General features: G+C 49.8%; 1 protein-coding gene across 2 annotated transcripts in view; it reads right to left on the minus strand.

The window, feature by feature from the left end:
• Positions 1-23,084, minus strand: part of HRH2 (histamine receptor H2) — a 53,443-nt gene that overhangs the window by 10,195 nt on the left and 20,164 nt on the right. For both annotated transcript variants that reach the window (XM_042946190.1, XM_042946200.1), the window contains exon 2: positions 20,274-21,852. In XM_042946190.1, coding sequence (XP_042802124.1) covers positions 20,274-21,349 — 1,076 coding nt within the window. In that variant the 5' untranslated portion in view covers positions 21,350-21,852. The remainder of the gene's footprint in view (positions 1-20,273; positions 21,853-23,084) is intronic.

Raw genomic sequence — 23,084 nt, forward strand, 5'->3', positions numbered from 1 at the left:
CAGTTGATATAAAGAAGTAACAGTCATAAACCATTGGGCCCTTTAAATTTTCTCCCCATGACAAGGGAAATAGATGGTGACGGTCCAAAAGCTTTAGGCTCCTAAAAGGGATCTTGATTAGGGACCTCACAGGACATGCATCCCTGAGTGATGGAGCATCACAGCCTGGGACTGCTCTGGGAACTCAATGACGGAGGGGTTGGCTGCGACTCTAGCAGTCCCCGAGGGGCCTGCCACAGAGCAAGTATCGTGAGTTGTACTGGCGAATGAATAAGTGATTCACAAGAACTAGCATTTACTCAGTGCTCACGTGCTAGGTCCTGACTGGGCGGTTTTGCATCCTTTTTCTAGTTAACCACTGGCACTATGAGGCAAGCACCGGTGTCCCATTTCACAGACCAGAAAACTGAGGCTCTGGGCATCTCAGCAATGCCCCTAGGTCACTCCCTAGCAAAACTCAAATATGAAACAACGGCCGTTGTCTCCCACCTGCACCCCCTTCCCACTGGGGCACGCTCCTTCTGGAAGACCAGACTGAATGAATTTGATAGAACGAGCTAGTATGAGAGATGTGGAGACGGTTAAGGGCGGGGCCGCTGGTCTCAAGCGACTCACGGGTGAGGGTTGGTGTGTGGACACACACAGCCGTGTGGGTGTGTGAGTGCGTGCCAGGGCCTGAGTGTGTCCGGGCGTGCATGGGCAAGACCGTGCGGCACAGAACCATTCCTGGCTCCGGGCCTCAGGGGAAGCGACGTGGAGCAGGTGGCATCTGAGCTGGCCTGGGGCGATGGGTGGGAACTGAAAGGGGATGTGGGGAGGGGGGGAGGTCTCTTTGGGCAGAGGAGGCAGCCTGAGCTGAGGGCTGTGTTCTGAGAGCAGGGGTGCCTAGTTCATCCGGAGAAGGAGGAGCCCGGGATGTAGCTGGAGAGGAGACGGCACGGGATCCTATAGCCAGAACGTGATGGGCGCGGTGGGCGGGTCTGCATGGGACCTGGCAGGTGCTGGAAGCTGCAGGATGGGGGGGGCGGGGGGGAGGGGTCAGGAGCCCACCGATGGACAGTCTCAGCTTGTGGCCTGCCCTGGCCCTTCTCCATGATTTTACAACTATGTGGGTCAGTGAGATGGCACCCGAGTGAGTGCCAGGCATGGGGAAGGAGCGTGACCCTTTGTCCCGTGTGCCCACCACGGGGAGGGCAGAGGCTGCAGGGTGTGGGGCCACGCAGCGTTCAGGGGTGTTCTCTCTAAGACTCTCGGTCACCAGTCATGTTGAGCATTTACTGTGTGCCTGACCTGCCAGGTGGGCACCACCCACATCTTTGCAGATGAGGGGAGCAGCCCTTCATGGAATTAAGTGACCTGACCAAGGCCACACAGCGTGTGGGTAGAGGAATGGGGTTCTTGCCATGTCTGCTTGGTCCAAAGCCTGTGCTCTGAGCCCTGAGAGAAAGCCAGTGATAGCCGCCATCCCTGGAGCGACCCCCCCACTCCGGCTCTCAGCATTTATATGTATGAGCTCATTTAATCCACACACCAACGCCATGGGGTAAGTGCTATTACTCTCCCTGTCGATGGAGGAGAAAACTAAGGCACAGAGAGGTTAGGAAACCTGCCCGAGGTCACACAGCCAGTAAGTGGAGCTGGGTGTTACAGCATGCTGGGCTTGTTGCTTGAAAAACTGAAGGCGTGGGGGGCTCTAGTTCCACTCAACCCCTCCTGTGCCTCCACGTTATCCATGTCCTGCGGCTGTACTCGGACCGCAGAATAATAAAGTGCTCATGGGTTGGGCACTTAACCCTGAACTCTCCAGCACCTACATGACACATAGGATATAGTCGTTAACTTCTTATCTCTGACAGACGAGGAAGTCTGGGCCCCGAGAACTTTAGTCAGTTGCTCAGCGACTCCCAGCAAGCAAGTGGCAGAGCCTCGAGGGAGCCCAGTGTGGCCCAGCTGTAAAGCTGGAGACGCCCTGCCCACTCTGCCCCCTTCCAATACACAACATGGCTCTCGGGGAGGCCGGGCATCCTCCGTCGATCTGGGTCACACTCCGTTCCACCCTGGTCCCAGCCTTGTGCTTCCCCCGCCCTGTTGCTCAAACCCTCCAGTAACCCCCACGAAACCGGCATGCTTGCCCAAGCCTCTTCTTGAGACTAAAGAACGTTTTGTAAAACTGAAGAAGGCTCCAGAGCCCCTGCCCTCTTACACCAGTGGGTGCTTATGTCAGAAGAACCCAGGGCCCCTGAGTCAATTATCAAAGTCATTTCCTATCACTCGTTCTGCCCTACTTTTGTGAGGCAGGCGAAGTGGCATGCCCATTTTGCAGATGGGGGGACTGAGGCTCAGGCAGGCCTGGCATTTGCCCAAGGTCAGGAGTGGTCAGGTGCTGCATCGTGGACCGAGCTCCCTGCATCACCATGCTGGTCTCTTCAGTTTGAGACTTGTTTGCTCTGAATGGCTCAGGACCTGGATGTGTGACAGGGCCTCCTCTCTCTGACGGCTCCTTCTCAGCCCTTTCAAAGACTCTTCTCCCCTCTTCCCTGTCCCCTCCGCCCCCTCTGGCCCCTTCTCCTTGCATCTATGTCCTGCCCTGGCCAGCCCCCCACTCACAGCCCTTCCAAGATGCTTCCCTTATGTGGCTTTGAGGAAGTGATACCTTCAGATGTGGCTGGTGGCAGGGAGGCCAACAGCCTGTCTAAAAACCAACCGTGCAAAGTGTAACAAAAGGCTTAAAATCTCCCTCCCCTTCTACCAGTAATGCTCTTCCCAGAAATTCAGTTTCTAGGGAAATAATCTGAAAGACACAAAATATCCTCTGCGTGGAGATGTTCATCACAGGGTTGCTTATAACAGCAAAAAAAAAAAAAAAAAAAAAAGCGGACACAACAGCAAAGTACGTAGGGAAACATTTCAGTCAGTGATGAGGCCCTTCATGCACCCCTCCCCCCACAAGCAAACTGCCATAGGCCGGTGTCCACTGAGAGACACCCCCACATGCCAGGCACTGTTCTCAGGCCTTCATATTTATTCTCTCCTTTAATCCTGACGATTTTTTTTAAGTTGGTACTTAAAATGCCCCCATTTGCAGACAAACAAACTGAGGCAAGGAAAGGCTAGGTAAACTGCCCAAGGTCAGAAGCTTCCAGGCACCCCGACTCCACCAGACTCAACCACTCCTAGAGCCGTGGCAGTGACTGATGACCATCACCAGGAGTTAGTTGTTGAGGGCAGGCCAACGTGCCAGGCGCTTCTCCCTCTTGCTAGTCCCTATTGCCATTGCTGCCCCCCCACCATCCAGGCCGGCGAGGGCACAGATGATTCCTTAGGCCCCAGACAGAAACAGCAGTGAGAAAGTCTTAGGGTGTTTGGCGTTCAAGAGTCCATGAGAGCAGTCCCCCACCACCCAGAGAGGAGGGACCAGCTGGGGGCTGGGCCAGGAGCCTAGAGTTAGGTGGGAGAGTAGGCCCTGCCCCTGCTGCCCTCCCTTGGGGTCACTGGGGTGACTGGAGGTGAGGTGGGGGTCACTGAAGGACGAGTGTGGGGGTCTGAACGCACAGGGGCTTGTGCCCTACTCCCAGCTGGAAGCCAGGACAAGGGAGGGATCCCTTGCACCCCAATTCCTCTGCTCCCATGGGGGGTACAGGGGGTCCCCCAGATCTCCTGGACCTACAGTGAGCCCCAGCACATGACTGGGCTTTGAGGCCTGCCTGCTGGGAGAGGTCCAGGGGGCTGGGAACCTGCAGCAGAGGCCAAAGCCCCTGAGAGAATGTGGTTGGTCTTTGGCAGTGCCAGATAGAGCCCAGGAGTAGGTCAGCGGTGTCCCCGGGCCCGACCATGGCGCAAACACCATGGAGGGAACCTGGCAGGATAGGTCTATCATGGTCCAGAGGGTGCTGTGGGGGTCAGACAGCCTGGGGAACTTCGCTTACCCTGGTGGGAAGGAGATGGTTGGGGGCGGGGGAGGAGAGTGGAGACGATCTCGTATTGAGTTGGTTCAACTTCCAAAGTCACCATGTTTACAGCTGGAAGTGACTGAGCTCTCGGACCTGGAAAGCATGCCTTTCTCCAGCTTCCACGAAATGGTCCAAGGGCACCCAGAGCGGAATGCAGCAAAGAATCTTACAGCTGGGCGGGCACAGGGCACTAACAGCCCTGTTCCTTTCTCTAGCCTGGGACAGAGGTGCTGTAAGGACCAGCCTCACTTTTCAGATGGGGACAGAGTCCTAGAGAGGGGAGGACTTGCTCAAGATCAACTAGCCAGCACAACGGGGAGATCAGCCCTCAGAGCTCTCTCAGCAGACCACAGCACTACACGGCATCGCATTGCCCACGAGCGCACCCCTCTCCCCACGCTGTCCCTTTGCCCAGAATGGCACCTCTGCTCCTCAGCTTAGAAAATTCCAACTGTCCTTCAGGAGTCAGCTGAGACGTTCTGAGACATCACCTCCCTCTGGGCCGTTGGTAAAGGAAGAGTGGACGAATGAATCAGTAAGACTTAGCAGCCCCCAAAACAGGAGACATGTGGCCTGCTGAGGAACTCAAAGTGTGTCACCTCTTGTTGCCAGGATATTAAAGCCACGTTGGCTCAGGAAAAGCCTGAAGGGAGGAGAGAGCCATGATTTCAGGGATTGCATAAGACGGCAACAGAAATGGGGTTTCTCTTTGACTTTCCATTTGAATGTTCCCTTTCAACAATGATTAAGTATTTATAGATACTGTGTTTCCAAAATCAGTGTGGAAGTTCCCTGAATCCTCTGGGCATTGGGACTGCCTTGCCGCCCATCCCAAATGTCCATCCCTGGGTCACAATGACACGTGTTCAGTCCCGGAATGAGGAAGACCGGAGTCTCATCCACGGGCCTGTGATGCCCAAGCCTGTGACCCTCCCTCCACCCTGCAACCTCCTGCACAATCTGTACAGAGAAGCGGACCCACCGAGGCTTTGTAGAACCACTTTTTGCTACTTTTTGCCAGTTGGGACAAACTCCCCTGTCCCCTCCTTTCTACCTCTGGGCAGAGAGTAAGTGGTCCACAAACCCCAGGAGAGACTCAGGGGCTGTGGACACCCTGAAATGCACAGCGGGTCTCAGGCATTACCCTGCTCCTGTCCCCCAGCGCTGCCACACACAGCCCCTACGGGTTTAATGAACACCCAAAAGCTGAGAAGCCTGTGACCCACTGCTGTTTCTGTAGAAGCAGTGGCAGCTGGCAGAAATCTTAGCTCTCTTTAACAGATGAGGAAACTGGGGCTCAGAGAGGGATGCGATCTTCTCACGGCCACACAGCCAGTCAGTGGCAGAGGCGATGAGAAATCCAGATCCCCCATCTGCCAGGCTGGGGTTCTTTCGGCAGCCCCGCCGTGCACCTGGTCTGCACCCCTACCTGCACTCACAGCTTGGGTCGTGACAAGGACACATTTTCCTGAATTTGCCTCCGTAACTCAGAATGATTCATTAGTATGAAAAACATGTTCTTCGCTGCCCTTGCCAGAAGATTCTTGACACAAACACACTGGGGGTTTGGCATAAAATCTCTCCCTTGTTAAGCATTTATATATAATGAGGGTTGAAATGGTCCCTTGAGACTGATCCAAGCCCCCCATTTTTGGAGGAGAGATATGAGGCTCAGGGGTCAGGGCCTGATTTGAACAATTCAGTGGCACAGCTGCGATATGAATCCACAAAGCCTGCCTTGAACTTTCCAGCTGCTCCTTTGTAGAGGGGTGAAAGAGAGGAAGGAAGGAAGGAAGGAAGGAAGGAAGGAAGGAAGGAAGAAAGGAAGGAAGGAAGAAAGGAAGGAAGGAAGGAAGGAAGGAGGGGAGGCAGGCTACCACTTACTAAGCATCTACTCTATGCTAGGTGCTTTGTATAAATTGATGCTGAGCCTTATTGCTATCCCCACAGGGAGACATTTTCATCCCTGTTTTGCAGATGAGCAGGCTGAAGCACAGAGAGAGCAGGCCATGGGCCTGGAGTCACAGAGCCCAGCAAGTGCTGGGGCTGGAACTGACACCCATTTCTTTCCCCTACACCAAGGGTTGGCAGCAGGCCAAATCGCCTGCAGGCCAAATCCAGCCTACCAACCTATTTTTGTTGAAATGGTGATGGTGGTGGTGATAGGGGGGAATCAATAGAAGAATAACATTTCAGGACTCATGAAAATGATATGGATTTCGAATTTCCGCGTCCATAATAAAGTTTTATTGGAACACAGCCATCCCCATTCATTTACGTATTGTCTGTGGCTGCTTTCACATCGAAAGAGCAGAGTTGAGTAGTTGCGACAAAGAACATACGGGTTGCAAAGCCCAAACTATCTACTATCTGGCTCTTTGCAGATAAGATTTGCTGACTCTTGCCTGATGCCATGCAATTTCCCAGGGAGCCTGGAAAGTCTGCAGAGCTTCCCTTGTCCCTGCGCAAGGGCATCAGGGCTGAAACCCAGGCCTCCTCCTGTTTGCCAAGCTGTATGCCCTGGGGCTGGATCCCCTGGAGAAGGGACCTTCACTCATTTGTTCACCTGGAGTGTTCACCCTCTTTTTATGGGGAGAAAGCTACTAGCAGTGGTCCCAAATGCACAGTTCCCCTTCCCTCCTCATCACAGCCCCTGGGAAGGCAGCCCCAAAGCATGTCCCATCAGATCTGCTACAGAAGGAGTGGACAGCGAAGGTGGGGAACAAGCAGGGGCAGGGGTCTGCATGAAGCCAGAGGGAGGGAGGGGGGATGGCCTGGGCACAAGCTGGGGCTTCTAGCTGGCTTCAAAGGCACAATTCCCAGGGAGTGAAATGAGGAGTTCTCTACCTTTCAAGTGACTCCTGGGAAGTCACTATTTATTCTCCTTGACTTTTAAGGCTGTAAAAGGCTTCCCACCTCCTCTCTCTCTCTCTCTCTCTGCTCTCCTTCCCCTAACTTCCTCTCTGGGGGTAGAAAGGAATCTCATTCCCCAAATGCTCAGAAGAGACAGAAGATGAAAAGGATTAATTTCTTGCTGTAGCTTGTCTGCTCTCCTGCAGCTGTGCTGAAGCATGAGCACTGCAGGCCTGGGAACGGGTGTTCTGGGCAGGTGGCAGGGACAAGGGGAGTCTAGGGGTCCATGATACAGCCTCATGCCTGGAGCTCCCCAAACAGGGCCTATAAATGGCCAAAAGCTTCCATAAAGCCCAAGCGCTTTAGTGAATGGGACCATGGATGCAGGAGGGGTAGGAGGAAGAAACAGAGGGAAGAAAAGAAAACACAAAACAGAAAGGAAGAAAGGAAGGAAGGAAGAAAAGGCAAGACAGAAGGAACCTGGAGGACATCATGCTACATGAAAAAGCAGGGCACGACAGACCACACATTGTATGAAATGTCCAGAATAGGCAAATCTGTAGAGATAGAAAATAGATTAGTGGTTTCTTGGCTGGGGGCCGGTAGGGGATTGGGATCGGGAGGTGATTGCAAAAGGCTACAGGGTTTCACTCGGGGGGGTGATGAAAATGTTCTATGATTGGTTGTGGCGATGTGGCACAGCTCCGTGAATATACTAAAAACCAGTGAATTGTATACTGAAATGGCTGAATTGCACAGTGTGTGAAGTATACCTCAATAAAACTGTTACAGGAAAGGAATAAAGATGGAAGTTGGTGTCCAAGAGGGCGGCGTAGGAAGACCCTGAAATCGCCTTCTCCCATGGACACACCAAGTCTACGGCTACACATGGAACAATTCCTGCTGACAAAGGATGGAAATGTAGCGGCACATTTCTGTCCACAACAAGGCATAGAAGGGCCACATCGAGACAGGTAGGAGAGACAGAGATGCAGTCTCACCAAAAACCTCAACCCCGGCGGGATAATTCACAATACGGGAAGATCTCATGGGTCTGGACTCTCTCTCTGAGGAGAGAGGGGTTTGTGCTACACACTGGGCACCCCAACCTGTTGCACTTGCACTGAAGAGAAGAGGCCCCCCCCAAACATCTGGCTTTGGAAACCAATGGGGCTTACGTCCAGGAAACCTGGGGTCTGTGGAGACGAGATACTCCTTTGAGGGACTTAATGGCTCATGCACGGACTCGCTCATCAGGGGACCAGCAGAAAGGCAGCAGTTTAAGAGGTGACTGGATTGTACGTGCAGGAGATGCATTTGCGAACTTAGATTTTTTTGGGGGGGGAGGGGCAGAGGGAGAGAGAGAGAGAATCCCAAGCAGGCTCCGTGCTGTCAACACAGAGCTCGACGCAGTGCTCGATCCCAGGAACAGTGAGTTCGTGACCTGAGCTGAAATCAAGAGTTAGATGCTTAATCGATGGAGCCACCCAGGCATGCTGCAGCCACCCAGGCGGGCTGCATTTGCTAATCTTACAGTATTCGCCAGAGAGGGCAGAGGTCAGTTAGGACTTTGGGGATGGAGGTGCTGGTGAGCGCCATTTTTGCATTTTCCCTCTACCTTGCTAGCACAGCTAGGTAGGCCCCAGCCTCAACACTCTCTGACAACCTCACTAAAGCCGGTGGGCAAGTACAGTCCACATGGGGGATACCCCTCGATCACCTGCCCCTTGTGGCCAGAGGTGCTTGTGTTTCCGGGCCCCAGGGGACCCAGAGAGTTCTGGGAAGGCTACTATACCCAGGGCACTGCACAGACAGCAGACTGAAACATAAGTCCCACCTGCCTCTGAAAAAAGCCCATCTACTCGTCCTAGAGCTTTAACCCGAGGGACAGGCTTCAGGTTTGCCAGGCATCTAGAGGCTACCGAGGCACTCTCAGGGAATGTAGGCAAGGAGAAAGCCTTCCCTCGGCCTTTACACAGCTCACTGGCATCTCTTAGAAAAGAGCTCACACACTTGCCTGGAGCCCTGATTTTTGCAACAGTTGCCCCTAGGACACCTCCAGATTTCGTGGTCTGGAGGCCAGCAAGGTTTACAATTACAGTCCCACAGGACTATATATATTTGCATACGTAAAAAGCTGCTGCTTAAGGATCTGGCTTCTAATCAGCCTGAAATTAGGTGCTGCCTATGATTACTCCCTTTGGAACACTGGCAGGTCTGGGCATACCTTCAACAACAGAGGCCTATCAAGAATAAATCAGGATGGGGCCCCTGCGTGGCTCAGTCGGTTAAGTGTCTGACTTCAGCTCAGGTCATGAGCTCACGGTTTGTGCTGGCAGCTTCAGATTCTGTGTCTCCCTCTTTCTCTACCCCACCCCCACTCACGCTCATCTGTCTCTCTCTTTCAAAAGTAAAATAAACATAAAAAAATTTTTAGGGGCGCCTGGGTGGCGCAGTCGGTTAAGCGTCCGACTTCAGCCAGGTCACAATCTCGCGGTCCGTGAGTTCGAGCCCCGCGTCAGGCTCTGGGCTGATGGCTCGGAGCCTGGAGCCTGTTTCCGATTCTGTGTCTCCCTCTCTCTCTGCCCCTCCCCCGTTCATGCTCTGTCTCTCTCTGTCCCAAAAATAAATAAAAAACGTTGAAAAAAAAAATTAAAAAAAAAAAAAATTTTTAAAAAAGAATAAATCAGGCTACTCAGACAATCACAAAGGTTTGAGGGACAAGTAAGAGCTGGGGCAAGGTTGATTCATTTCCTGTATAAGGCCACTCTTTCAAGACTGGGGGAGGTAGTTGTTTTGACTAATACATGGAAACAAACACAGAGAGGCAAGCAAAATGAGGAAACAGAGGGATATGTTCCAAATCAAAGAACAAGACACAAAATGTCAGAAAAAGATCTTGATGAAACAGAGATAATCATCTACCTGTTAAAGAATGCAAAGTAATGATCATGAAGATTCTTAGGAGAAGGATTGAAGTGAGAACTTCAATGAAGAGACAGAAAATACAAGAAAGTACCAAACAGAAGTGACAGAACTGAAGAGAAGGATTGAAGTGAGAACTTCAATGAAGAGACAGAAAATACAAGAAAGTACCAAACAGAAGTGACAGAACTGAAGAGAAGGATTGAAGTGAGAACTTCAATGAAGAGACAGAAAATACAAGAAAGTACCAAACAGAAGTGACAGAACTGAAGAATACAATAATGGAACTGAAAAATACACTAGAGGGGTTCAAGAGCAGACCAGATGAAGCAGAAGAACAGATCAGTGACTTGGAAGACAGAGCAGTAGAACTCACCAAGAGAGAAAAAGAATTTTAAAAAGCGAAGACAGTTTCAGAGACTTATGGGAGAACACGAAGCAGAGTCACATTTGCTTTATAGGGGTCCCAGAAGGAAAAGAGAGAAAGGGGCAGAAAATTTGTGTGAAGAAATAATGGCTGAAAACTTCTCTAACCTGGGAGCAGAAACAAACATCAAGGAAGCTTAGAGAGCTCTAGAAAAGATAAAACCAAAGAGAATCACATGAAGACACATTATAATTGAAATGTCAAAACTTAAAAAGAGAATCTCAAAAGTAGCAAGAGAAGACAACTTCCTGCATACAAGAGAATTCCCATAAGATCATGAGCTGATTTCTTGGCAGAAACTTTGCAGGCCAGAAGGGAGTGGCATGATATATTCAAACTGCTGAAAGGAAAAAACTTCCAGCCAAGAATACTCTACTCATCAAGGTTATCGTTCAGAATTGAAGGAGAGATCATGAGTTTTCCAGACAAGCAGAAGTTAAAGGAGTTCATCACCGGTGGCCTTACATGAAATGTTAAAGGGATTTCTTTCAGCTGTAAAGAAAAGGCACGAACTAATAACAAGAAAATATATGAAAGTAAAAATATGACCAGTAAAGGGAGTGGATTAACCATGCATAAAGCTAGTATAAAGGTTAAAAGATAAAAGTGGTAAAATTAACTAAAACTAATAATTAGTTAAGTGATATACAAAATAAAAGAATGGAAATATGACATGAAAATCATAAAACATGGGGGAAGGATATAGAGTTTTTAGAATGCATTCAAGTTCAAGTTGCTAGCAACTCAAATGAGACATCTGTATACACTGTTCTATGTGAACCTCATGGTAACCATGCGGCAAAAACCTATAGCAAAACATAATGAGAAAGGAATCTAAACCTAACACTAAAGAAAGGCATAAAACCACAAAGGAAGAGAGCAAAAGAAGAACAAAAACAGTGAGGAACTATAAAACATCCAGAAAACAACTGACAAAATGGCCGTAAGTACACACTTACCAATCAGCGTAAATGGACTAAATTTTCTAATAACAAAACACAGAGTGGCTGAAAGCATAAAAATAAGACAACTATATTCTGCCTACAAGAGACTTACTTCAGATCGAAGGACACACACACACACACACACACACACACACTGAAAGTGAAGGGGTGAAAAAAGATATTCCATGGAAATGGAAATGAAAAGAAAGCTGGTTTAGCTATACCTATATCAGACAAAATAGACTTTAAAGCAAAGACTGTGATAAAAGACAAAAAAGGGCACTATGTAATGATAAAGGGGTCAACACAACAAGATGGTAACACTTATAAATATGTATGTGCCAGCAGAGGAGCACCTAAATATATAAAGCCAATACTAACAGAGAAAATGACAGCAATACAATGATTGTAGGGGACGTTAAAACTCCACTTTCATCAATGGATAGATCATCGAGACAAAAAAATCAACAGAGAAACATTGGCCTTAAATGACACATTAGGCCAGATGGACTGAAAAGATATATACAGAATATTCCATCCCCAAACAGTGGAATACACATCCTCTTCAAACACGTACGGAACATTCTCCAGGGCACATTACATGTTAGGCCACAAAACAAGTCTCAATCAATTTGAGAAGACTGAAATCATATCAGGCATCTTTTCTGACCACAACGGTATGGAACTAGGAATTAATTACAAAAGGAAAACTGGAAAAATCACAAATACATGGAGATTAAAAAACATATTACTGAACAACCAATGGGTCAAGGAAGAAATCAAAGGGAAAATACAAAAAAAATACCTTGAGACAAAGGAAAATGGAATGACAACAATCCAAAATTGATGGGATACAGCAAAAGCAGTTCTAAGAGGGAAGTTCATAGGGATACAGGCCTACCTCAAGAAATAAGAAAAATCCCAAATAAATAATCGAACTTTACACCTAAAGAAACTAGAAAAAGAAGAACAAATGAAGCCCTAAGTTAGTAGAAGTAAAGAAATAATAAAGATCAGAGCAGAAATAAATGAAATAGAGACCAAAAAAAGAAGAAAAAAAAAAGAAAAGACCAATGAAACTAAGATATGGTTCTTTGAAAAAGAAACAAAATTGACAAATCTTTAGCCAGACTCATCCTAAGAAAAAGGGAGAAGGCTCAAATAAGTGAAATAAAAAATGAAAGAAGACAAGTTATAACTGATAGCATAGAAATACAAAGGATTATCAGAGACTGCCAAGAACAATTATACATTAACAAACTGGACAAATTGGAAGAAATGGATACATTTCTAGAAACATACAATCTTCTAAAACTGAATCATGAAGAAATAGAAAACTGGAATAGACCGATTACCAATTGTTAAAGAGACTGAATTAGTAATCAAAATTCCCCCCTCCCACTCCCCCCGAAAAATCCTAACAAACAAAAGTCCAAAACTACACAGCTTCACTGGTGAATTCTACCAAACATTTAAAGATTTAATACTTACCCTTCTCAAACTCTTCCAAAAAATTGAAGAGGCGGGAATACTTCCAAACTCATGTTAGGGCCAGCATTACCCTGATCCAAAATCAGACATGGACACCATAGAGAAAAAGAAAATTACAGGCCAATATCCCTGATAAACGTTGATGCAAAAATCCTCAACAAAATATTAGCATGTCAAATTCAACAATACATTAAAAGGACCACATACCATGATCAAGTGGGATTTATTCTAAGGATGCAACCATGCAAGCATGGTTCATCTCAAATTAATCAATGTGATACACTACTTTCACAAAAAAATGTATAAAAATCATATGATCATCTCTGGGGTGCCTGGGTGGCTTAGTTGGTTAAGCACCTGACTCTTAATTTTGGCTCAGGTCATGATCTCACGGTTTGTGGGTTGAAGTCCTGCATTGGGCTCTGCACAGACAGCATGGAACTTGCTTGGGATTCTCGCTTTCCCTCTCTCTCTGCCCCTCCCCTGCTCATGCATGTTCTCTCCCTCCCTTTCTCTCTCTCTCTCTCTCAAAATAAATAAATAAACATTAAAAACAATCATGATTGGGGCACCTGGGTGGCTTAATCAGTTAAACGTTCGACTTCAGCTCAGGTTATGATCTCATGGTTTGTGAGTTCGAGCCCCGTGTCAGGCTCTGTGCTGACAGCGTGGAGCCTGGAGCCTCTTTGGATTCTGTGTCTCCCTCTCTTTTTTCCCCTTTCCCACCCCTGCTCACTCTCTCTCTCTCTCTCAAAAATAAATAAATATTAAATTTTTTTAAAAAATCATGATCATCTCAATAGATGCAGAAGAAGCATTTGACAAAATTCAATATCCATTTATGATACAAGAAAACTCTCAAGAAAGTGGGTATACAAGGAACATACTTCAATATATTAAAGGCCACATATGACAAACCCACAGCTTACGTCATACTCAACAGTGAAAAGCTGAAAGCTTTTCCTCTAAGATCAAGAACAAGACAAGGATGTCCCCTCTTGCCATTTTTATTCAACACCATATTGGAAGTCATAGCCACAGCAGTTAGACAAGAAAAAGAAACTAAAAGCACCCAAATTGGAAAGGAAGAAGTAAAACTGTTGCTACTTGCTGATGACAGGATACGATATCCAGAAAACCCTAAAGACTGCACCAAAAAACTGTTATAAATGAATTCAGTAAAGTTGCAGAATACAAAATCAACATACAGAAATCTGTTGCATTTCTCTACAGTAATAATGAACTATCAGAAAGAGAAATTAAGAAAACAGTGTCTTTAACAACTGAATCAAAGAGAATAAAATACCTAGGAATAAATTTAACTAAGGTGGTGAAAGACCTGTACACTGAAAACTATAAAACACTGACCAGAGAAATTGAAGACACAAATAAATGTCAAGACATTCCATGCTCATGGACTGAGAGAATTGACATTGCTAAAATGTCCATACTGTCCAAAGAAAGATTCAATACAATCCATATCAGAATTCTGACGGCTTTTTTTCACAGAACTAGAACAAATAATTCTAAAATTTGTATGGAACCATGAAAGGCTTTCTCCAGCCAAAGCAATCTTGAGAAAGAAAAACAAAGCTGGAGGTATCACACTCGGATTTCAAACTATACCACTATGCTACAGTAATCAAAACAATATGACATTGGCGTAAAAACAGACATAGATCAACGGACCAGGACAGAGAGCCCAGAAACAAACCCACACCAACCTGTAAGCAGTGGTGGGGTAGGACTTCTACTGGGGCTCCCTAGTTCCACACCAGAAGCAGGAGAATACCCCAGCAGCTTTGCTGGGTAACAGCCAGGCACAGAGGCAGAGGTGACAAAGCAGCCAGGGGGATTCCAGTGAGCAAGGGGGCGGCCAGGCCCCTTCGTTAGGGGGGAGCTGCTCTGGGCACCTCTGCAAAAAGCACCATAAAGGCTGTTAAGAAATGCTGGAATCAGTGTGCCAAAAAGTTAGACTACTTTAGAACCCAAACGATAAGAGTAAACAAAGCGAGGCTCTTGGCGGGGTAAGCTATGGGAAACTTCCTTTCTGAGCAACACTCCTTAAGAAGAATGCGCGCACGGCTCCTGGAACTCTTTCACACCAGCTGCATCCGCAGAGGCCGAACTTGGAGCGGCAGATGAAGTCAACCCCCCGCTCTCTTGTGCCGCCAACCTCTGGCCAAACCCAGACATGCCGGGGAGACATCACGGACAGCCACAGAGCAGCAGGCTGTCGGGAACCGTGGGCTCCCACCCCTCTCGGAAGCTCCCTTTCTGTGCCCTCGGTGCGAGTTACCTCACCTCTCTGGGCCAGGGGGAGGGGCTGGGTTACCGTTAGGGGTGTCTTCCCTCTCCAACACCTGATTCAGAGCCTGTGGTTGGCTTCCGCTGTGAGGCCCGCCCCTGATACCACTATTTGGAGGGAGGCCCGTTGTGACATCCAAGTTAGAAAAGGGAACCAGGAATTTCTGCCTCCCACTAGTTCCTGGAACTTCCCTCTTTGAGTCTTGGTTTCCTGATCTCTGAAGTGAGGGCAGCATTATGCACCTCTTAGAGTTCTTGGGAAATCAGAACTAGATATTCACGCATTCACGCATTCATGCATTCGTTCATCCAACAAATATTACTGTGCCCATCCTATTAGGGATACAACAGTGAACAACACAGACACGGTCCTGCCCTTGGGGGGCATGCTGTCCGGGGGTGCAGACATTAAACACACAGAAGGCATCAAGAGGAATAAGATAGTCTGGACTGAGGCAAGGGTGCGTGGGGTACACAGCCTGTGAGGTCAGGATGAGACCTTTGTATTTTATTCCAAGAGCATCAGGAGTGGAAATCTGCTCTCTGGCTGCGGAGGGAGGGAGAGCAGATGGGGAGGGGGGCCTGAGCGGACAGCTGACCAGGGGCCTCGGAGAAGAAAGCACCTTGCCCTCCTCGCCTTCCTTTGCATCTCTTCTCCCAGGGTCTTTCTTGAGCTCTGACTCCAGCCTGCAGGTGCTCTGTCGGAATGAGGAAGCGCCACACCCAAGCGAGACTGTTGATACTCCAGGTGCCCATGAATATTATCTCCCTGCCCTCGGAGATTACCCAGAGCAAATGAGCATGTAGAAAAAGGACCCAAGAGCCCTGGGCAGGGGCCCAAAGAACTCTGTCTACTCCTAGCTCCTCCAGTATTTGCATTGGACCTCAGATAGGTCACTGGCTTCCCGGTGTCCTCGTTTCCTCATCTGGTATCTATGGGACTAGCACTGAATCCAGGCTAAATTTAAGTCCAAGTAGCATTTACTGTGCAAAGACCCCAAGCTTTGGGGTCAGACAAGCTTGGGCTGGAATCCTAGATTCCATGTTTGAGGCTGTGTGGCCTGACGCTGGCTACTTTGCTTCTGGAAGCCTGCAGCTGGCTGAGGGCCCACACTTTGAGAACCACTGCCCTAGAATAACACCCCTCAGGGAGGAGGACCTGTGATTCGCTCATTGCTATGCCTCAGCAGGGCTGGCGTATAGCAATTTCTTGCCGTGTGCCTGGGGAGTCGGGGCGCTGAGAGGTTTGTTTTGGCAATGGCAGAAGTGGGTCGAGGGTGGGTGTGGGCCGTGGGATGTTGGCAAGAAACAGGAAGAGGGTAGAGCTTCTAATGCCAGGTGAGGAGCTGGGCCTTGTGGTAGCTGAACATGGTCCCCAGAGATGTCCACATCCTCATCGCTGGAACCTGAGCACGTTACCTTATGTGGCAAAAAAGAACTTCACAGGTGTGATTAAGTCAAGGAATTCGGGACGGAGAGATTATCCTGGATTATCCTGGTGGACTCTAAATATAGTCACAAGAGCCCTTATAAGAGAGAGGCAGGAGATCTGGCTACAGATGGGAGAAGGGGATATGACAAAGGAGACAAGAGGGACAAGTGATGGGAGAGAAGGGTCGTGAGCCAAGGAGAGTAGCTGGAAAAGGCATGGAAGTGGATTCTCCTCTGTTGTCTCCAGGAGCAACCAGCCCCATCCACACCTTGATCTCAGACCTCCCAAACTGTTAAGAGAATCACTCTGTGTTGTTTTCAGCCACCAAGTTTGAGGTCATCTGCTACAGAAGCCCTAGGAAACGGCTGCAGACCCCTCTATCCAGGAAGAACAGTGGAGGCCACTGAGTGGGGCGGGGCAGCACATGGGGAGAGGTGACGAGGGTGGGGTGAAGGCAACCAATCAGGGGCAGGAGAGGCCACAGAGAAGGGAGGACGGGCCAGCCGGGCCCCTCCCTCCTAGAGTCTCCCATTGGCTGGCACCCTGGCTGACCGTGTCCCTCCCTGCTCCAAGGGCAGGCCCAGGTAGTCCCTTCGGAATTCTCAGCTCAGACCTCCACCCACCTCAGCAGTGATAAGGGCCTTTGGTCAGGTCAGTGCTATCGGTCATCAGGGAAGCTGGGAGCCAACCTGATGGAGGGCCACATGAGGCCCTGATACCCTGGCAGTCTCAGCGTGAAAATCAATCTTTGGCTGTTCTTGGCCTCCTGCGCCCCCCGGTCCCCACCATCGTGTGAAACCCTCCAAGCAGCTCACCATCCTCCTCTGCCAAACCCCTCTGCCCCCCGTTTCCAAGGCCTGGAGAACAGAGCATGGCCACAGCCACACAGAACATGTGCTCTGAAGGCTTTGGCTCTGTGGCCACTGTGCGTGATCGGGGCACGCGCAGCCTGGCTTCAGCTTCAGAGCCCCCTCCCAGGGTGGCTGTGAAGGTCAGAAGAAAAGATGGGCATACACAGGGCGCCCAGCACCCAGAGGACAGCCAGTAATGGGGGCTGCTATCTCTCTACTCAGAATGTGGCTCAGAATGTGGCTTTGGCTGACACAGTAGCTTGCATCACTTGGGCCATTTACTTCACTTTCCTGAGCCTCACTTTTCCCATCTGTAAAGCAGAGATTAAACAAGCACCTACTTCATGGGGTTGTGGGAAAAGTGAAATGAGGTCACGAGGCCAAAAGTACCACCCTGGATGAATAAGGTCTTTCCCGTCCCCGTTTAAGGCTCAGCTCAGAGGTCTACTCCCTGGGATGGGCTCCCTGGGCCACGAGCCGCCTCATCCGGGCACCCAGCACGCTGGGTTGCGATCCTTGGCAAGTGCTGCACTGAACCACTGCCCGTCTACTCTGCAACCAGACCATGAGCGATTACAGGTGGTGAGACCGATGCTTGGGGTGGGGTGGGGTGGGGGGCTTGCTTTATGTCCCTTTGCACCCTTAGCACCCAGCACAAGGGTGGGGACAGGATGCCCACAGAATGATTACACACAGAAACAATGGCAAACATGTAAAGCTGGCACCCAGTGGGTACCCAGTGTCAGCTCTTGTGGCTGAGTACTTACTGAATGCTGTTCCCTAAGGATTAGGGGCGAAGGCAGCCTATAAACCAGGGGATCACACGGGTAAGAGCAGTGGCTAGTGGCATGCATGACTACACTGAATTGTGTCAATGGGCTTCTACAGTGTCTAAGCCCTTCTTCAAGGTCTACGCCCCGTGCTTTGTTCTTTGCTTCACGAGCTAAATTAGCTTTGTACTCGAGGTCGCTTTCTGAATGAGGGAATGTGGAAGGACGTGGTCAGAAGGGGTCTTGCCCATCAGGGCCAGATGTGGAAGCCTTTAGATCTGCATTTTGGAGAGACATTGCTGGGTGGTTTGGGGGACAGATCTGAGACGGAGAGTCTCAAGGTTAGGAGGCTGGAGCAGGAACAATGAGGCTTGTTCCAGAAGGCTAGCAGTGGAGGGGTGGAGAGCCCAGGATCCAGGTCTATGGTGGGACACTCCATACTTGGCTGCTGCCAGGACCAGAGGGACCATGAGGCCCAGGGGTCCAGTTGGGCCGTTTTGCTCCCACAGCACTCCCCAGGGATCAGAACTCAGAGGGTGTGGGTCTGCAGCATCCGTCCAAGCTTTCCTCAAGTCCGATGCTCAATTATTGAAGGGAGACAAACGTCCCATTGGGGTTGTAGAGCCTGTTCACCTCTCTTGGCTCACTTGTGCATCGGGCAACCCTGGGAGGTGAGTAGGGCAGGCTGCACGAGGACGGACCCCACACTCTATGCGATGAGGAAACTGAAGCCCAAGAGGGACAGGGACTTGCTCAAACCACAGCGCGAGTGAGGACAAAGCTGAGACCGGGGCTATGCAGTTGACTTTCCATCCTGTTCATCGCAATAAATGCCCAAAATGTCACTTCTGCATCTCCAGTGCTCAGCACAGTTCCAGGCATGTGGTGGGAAGTTGATAAATGTTTGCAGATAAATGTATGTATGTATGTATGTATATGTGGATGGATGGATGGATGGATGGATGGACGGATGGACAGGTGTATGTATGTATGTATGTATGTATGTATGTATGTATGTATATGTGGATGGATGGATGGATGGATGGACGGATGGACAGGTGTATGTATGTATGTATGTATGTATATGTGGATGGGTAGATGGACGGATGGACAGGTGTATGTATGCATGTATGTACGGATGGATGTATATGTGGATGGAGGGACAGATGGATGGAATGGTGGATGGGTCAGTCACACAGACCAGCATTCTGGCATGGTCTGTTGGAAGAGTAAGGAAAGCAACATCTGTTGAGCACTGCAATGTGCCAGGTGTTCTACCAGTGCCCATTCGTTCACCCCTCTCAACAGCTAGAGCTCCCCCAGACCTGTAAACACCCTCTCCGTGCAGTGGGTGAGCTTCCTCAGAGCCACTCAAGTGTTTGATGGGGTTTCCCTTAATACCCCGCATTGGCTTTGCCACCGGTGCGTTTATCTACATCTCATTCTGATTCTGTTTTATCTTTTCAGCCTGGATACCTCTTGGAGGTGGAATCCTGGGGTGTCCTCTCTCTTGCATCTTCTGTACCCCTAACATCCAATGCTCTCCGAGCCTATTTTTTTTATAGCCTCCTAGATTTTGCTCTATTCCCTTCTCCTCTCTCATGGCCCTCTTCACTGATGGCCCCTTCTCATCCCTCTTGTCCACACCTTACAGGGAACCAGAGCTCTCTACACAAAGCACAGAATTGCCTGGGTTGCCCCCACCCTCGCTTCTAATCCTCCCACCTTCCCCTTAGACCTATGGTATAAGGTCCAAGCTCCTAGCCTGACCTTCAAGGTTGTGCCTTCCCAATTTGGCCCGTCCTCTTTCTCTTCTGACCCGAGTGCCCCTAGCATAAGAGCTGGTGCATAAGAGATGCTCAACGCATGTGGACCGAGCTGGGTTTGTGGTTACTCCCCAGGTGGCAGCATCAGCGCATGGCCATTTGAAGGTGGTCCTGGAAAGCCTGGGTGAACACTTCAGATGACGAACCAAGTGGCAGAGTTGGGCTTCAAACTTAGGGCTCCTGACTGTAAGGACAACGTAGCTAGAAAAAAGGGCCCACAAGTTCTGGAGTCAGAGGGCCTCTGTCCAGGTCCCAGCTGAGTGGCCCTGGTCAGGTTCTTTGAGATTTAATATGGTCCTTTAAAAATGAAAGTACAAGATTCTACCTTGGGGGGATTTGGGAGGACGGAACCCCACGAGGTTTGCAAAGTGCTCACGAAGAGTTCCCAGCACAGAACGTTCAACCAGCACCTGGTGAACAGCCGCCACCTAAGGGTTACCACTAGTGGGTCCCCCTCCCCATGCACTTGTCCTGCATACAAATGGCTGGGTGGTTACCTGTCTGTGGCTCCTTGAGGGGCTGTGACCTCTGTCCCACTCCACACCTGGAGCTTCAGGGGCTTGTCTTCCTGCCGCGTGGGTTCTCGGCTTTGATTCCTGGCCAGCTGAGAGCTGCCAGACCTCAGAGTAGTGTCATGGGCATGGTGGCTGGCAGGTCCGCAGCGGAAGAGCTGCTGGTATGCCGTGCGGAAGTCTCTGTTTAGTGTGGCGTACAGGATAGGGTTCAGGGCCGAGTTGGCATAGCCCAGCCACAAAACGACGGCTTCGAAGGCCTCGTTGATGGCATCATCCCCTCTCAGCCCACGGTAAACAAACACAGTGAAATAGGGGAACCAGCAGATAATGAAGGCTCCCATCACGGCGGCCAGTGTCACTGTGGCTTTGTGCTCCCCGATGGTAGCTGCCTTCCAGGAGCCGATATGGTGGATCCTCTTGGCCTGATCCCGGGCAATCTTGAAAATGCGGTAGTAGGTGATGCACATGACCAGCAGAGGCAAGTAGAAGGTGACCAGCCCATCCACCAAGCCATACACCAAGTTGACCTGGACTTTGCACTTGGGGATGGTGTGGTTGAAATTGCTGGTCTCATTCCTGCTGTTCCACCCCAGATGGATAGACAGAAAGGACAGGGTGATGGAAATGACCCAGATTAAGACAAGAGACACAGCCACTCGGACTGGGGTGACCAGCACAGGGTAGCGCAGGGGGTCCGTGACAGCGCAGTACCGGTCAAGGCTGATCATGAAGAGGTTAAGGATGGAGGCCGTGCAGAGCATCACATCCAGGCTGGTATAGATATTGCAGAAGACCTTGCCGAAGCTCCACCTGCAGGATAGCTGGTAGAAGGCTGAGAAGGGCAGCACCAGGAGGCCAAGGAGCAGATCAGTGATGGCCAAAGACACAATGTAGCAGTTGGTCAGACTGCGGAGCCGGCGGTTCAGGCCCACAGCCAGGCAGACCACCACATTGCCGGCGACGGTGATGAGGATGAGGACAGCGAGGACCACGCTGACAGTGATCCTACATGGGGGAGAGTCCAGACAAAAGGAAGAGGCTGTGCCGTTAGGTACCATCCTGGAACCTCACGGCTCCTTCCTCTGCCCACGGCCCCTGGCCGCCGCTCGTTCAGCTCCCCCGGGTGCCAGTTATGCCAATCACTGGGCTCTAGGCTTCCAGGAGAGCCAAAAGAAAATGTCCAGACATGGGGAGGCTACGATGACTGCCGCAGTACTGCTTTTCTAGAAATAAATAGAGCCGTCTCCGAGGAGGTATCGGGCACGAACATGAATGAAGAAGAGCGAAGGAAGAGAGAAGGTTCTGGGTTCAAATTCCAGTCCTCGAATTACCCCCTGCAGAGCCAGCTTCCTCCAAGGACTGAAGCAGGTCTCCACTCTCCAGGTCTTGCATAGAGACTGAGGCACCAGAGCATGTGTCTGGAGGTGGCTTTGGTTTTATGCAGGAGAGATCACGTGGAGATGTGGCCACATCGTTCTCCATAGCTGATGGATGCTCCCACCCATGCGACGGGGGTCAAGGACTGCTGCGTCTGCCTCTTAGGACCATTGGAGAACAGGAGCTGAAAATGCAAGGGTCAAGTGTTGAACACTTTGCAATCAGACTAAGAGCGTGACTGATTCAAGGCGAATCCGTCTAGACCTCGATCTCCCGGCGAGGCTCCAGGAGGCACAGGGCCAATCTGGACACCTCTCCTTAGGAGGGACTGAGGCAATCAGGATACACAGTGGGAGGAGGAAGGGAGGCAGAGTGCAAGGGACTGGACCACTGTGTCACCTAGTGAGATACGGCTGGAGTGGATACTTATACGGGAGAAAGAAAGAACTAGACAGAGACTCTAGACACAGGAACAGGGACTGCATTTGCTGTTCGCTGCTGGTCCCCAGTGCCTGACCCCACAGGGAGGCATTAAGCCTCTAATGGATAAATGATAAAATGAATGAATAAATAAGCAAATGTAATGAATTTACTCTGATAAAGCACTGAGAACTTGATGCTGTGGGTTTTACAAAACGTCACCATACAGTAAGCCAGGAGCTGACAAAGTTTCTCAGGAGCAGGCCAGGTAGTCAGTATTTTCCGCCGTGCAACCCCCAAGGTCTCTGCTGCAATGACTCAACTCTGTCACTGTAGCACGAGGGCACCTACACAGACAAGGTGCAAATGAATGAGTGTGGCTGCGCTCCCAGGAGGCTTTACTATGGATGCTGAAATTGGGAATTTCACGTAATTTTCACGTGTCACCAAACAGTGTTCCTCTTTTGATTTTTTCCTAACTCTTTTTAAAAACGATTTCCAAACTATTTAAAAATGTAAAAGCCATCCTGAGCTCACAGGTTGCACAAAACCGGGCAGAGGGCCAGATTTTGCCCGCTGTCATAGTTCGCCAGCGGCACCTGCTCTCAACGTCTCTCTAAATCTTACTTTTCTTATATAGCAGCACACGTCGTCGGTCAGCCAGCACAGAGCTTACTCAGCCTCTCCAGTGGCTGCACAGCAGCCCGTGGGGTGGCTGGCCATGGTTATTCTATTATGCCCTTATCACGAGTATTTTGGTGGTTTCCAGTTCCTTCCTCCCTCCCTCCCATCCTTCCTACCTTCCTTCCACCTGTCCCCATGCAAACCCCACTTCAACAGAATGGTTGCACACACGATACTTCCTGGTTAAACCCCAGAGACTCCCTCCTACTGGTGGCATCCTATGATCCCAACTGATGAAAACAGCTAAGGCCCTGATGATTCCCTTTCACAGAAGCTGATCCTGATTTTCCAGACAGCAGCTAGCAGGCAATC

The sequence above is a fragment of the Panthera leo genome, chromosome A1 (assembly GCF_018350215.1).
Source record: "Panthera leo isolate Ple1 chromosome A1, P.leo_Ple1_pat1.1, whole genome shotgun sequence".
NCBI lineage: Eukaryota > Metazoa > Chordata > Mammalia > Carnivora > Felidae > Panthera > Panthera leo.